This window comes from Fukomys damarensis, unplaced genomic scaffold (assembly GCF_012274545.1).
Source record: "Fukomys damarensis isolate Sample0158 unplaced genomic scaffold, DMR_v1.0_HiC HiC_scaffold_23, whole genome shotgun sequence".
Classification (NCBI taxonomy): Eukaryota; Metazoa; Chordata; class Mammalia; order Rodentia; family Bathyergidae; genus Fukomys; species Fukomys damarensis.
The window spans coordinates 48,286,546-48,287,092 of NW_022900935.1; the positions used below are offsets into that span (position 1 = coordinate 48,286,546).

Genomic DNA, 547 nt, shown 5'->3' on the forward strand with positions numbered 1-547 from the left:
TTGCAAGCACGAATTTATAGAGACTGTTCGTGAACCCACAGCTTGAGGTGTGGTTTAGTCTTCAAGAGGCTTACAGTCAACGAGAAAACCGAACCCAAGGGAAAAAATTAGTGCATAATAAGGACCAAACTGGTGCAAGGAAAGCATTGAACAGATGTTCGTCAATTAAGTGAATGCAAGCCTGAATGCATGAAGCTTGAGATATTGATAGCACCCCGGGAATCCAAACGAAATTGATTCATGGATGTCCCCAAGGAGGCGGGCAGGAGGGGTCCAGAGAGTCGCTACAGCCTGCTGGCCTTTCTGAGCATTCCAAGGGCCCAGGCGCGGACCCCAGGGACCAGGATGCCCTCACGACCCCCGCAGGGCGCGGCCTCGCCTAACCAGCTGGCAAGCGAATCTTCGTGGGCGGAGGAGGCGAGGCCTTGGGAGAGCAGCCGCGGTTTCCCACCGCCCACTCTCAGGCGCGGGGTCCAGGAAAGGGCCCGCGGGAGGAAGCAAGAGCCCTCGGCCCGCCCTGTTGCGTCCCACCCTCCGCGTCCCCTCC

General features: G+C 58.0%; 1 protein-coding gene across 1 annotated transcript in view; it reads left to right on the plus strand.

Annotated features, from left to right (window-relative positions):
* The first annotated feature begins 240 nt into the window (after positions 1-240).
* Positions 241-547, plus strand: part of Itgb3 (integrin subunit beta 3) — a 52,553-nt gene continuing 52,246 nt past the window's right edge. The window contains exon 1 of the mRNA XM_010637492.3: positions 241-538. Coding sequence (XP_010635794.2) covers positions 241-538 — 298 coding nt within the window. The remainder of the gene's footprint in view (positions 539-547) is intronic.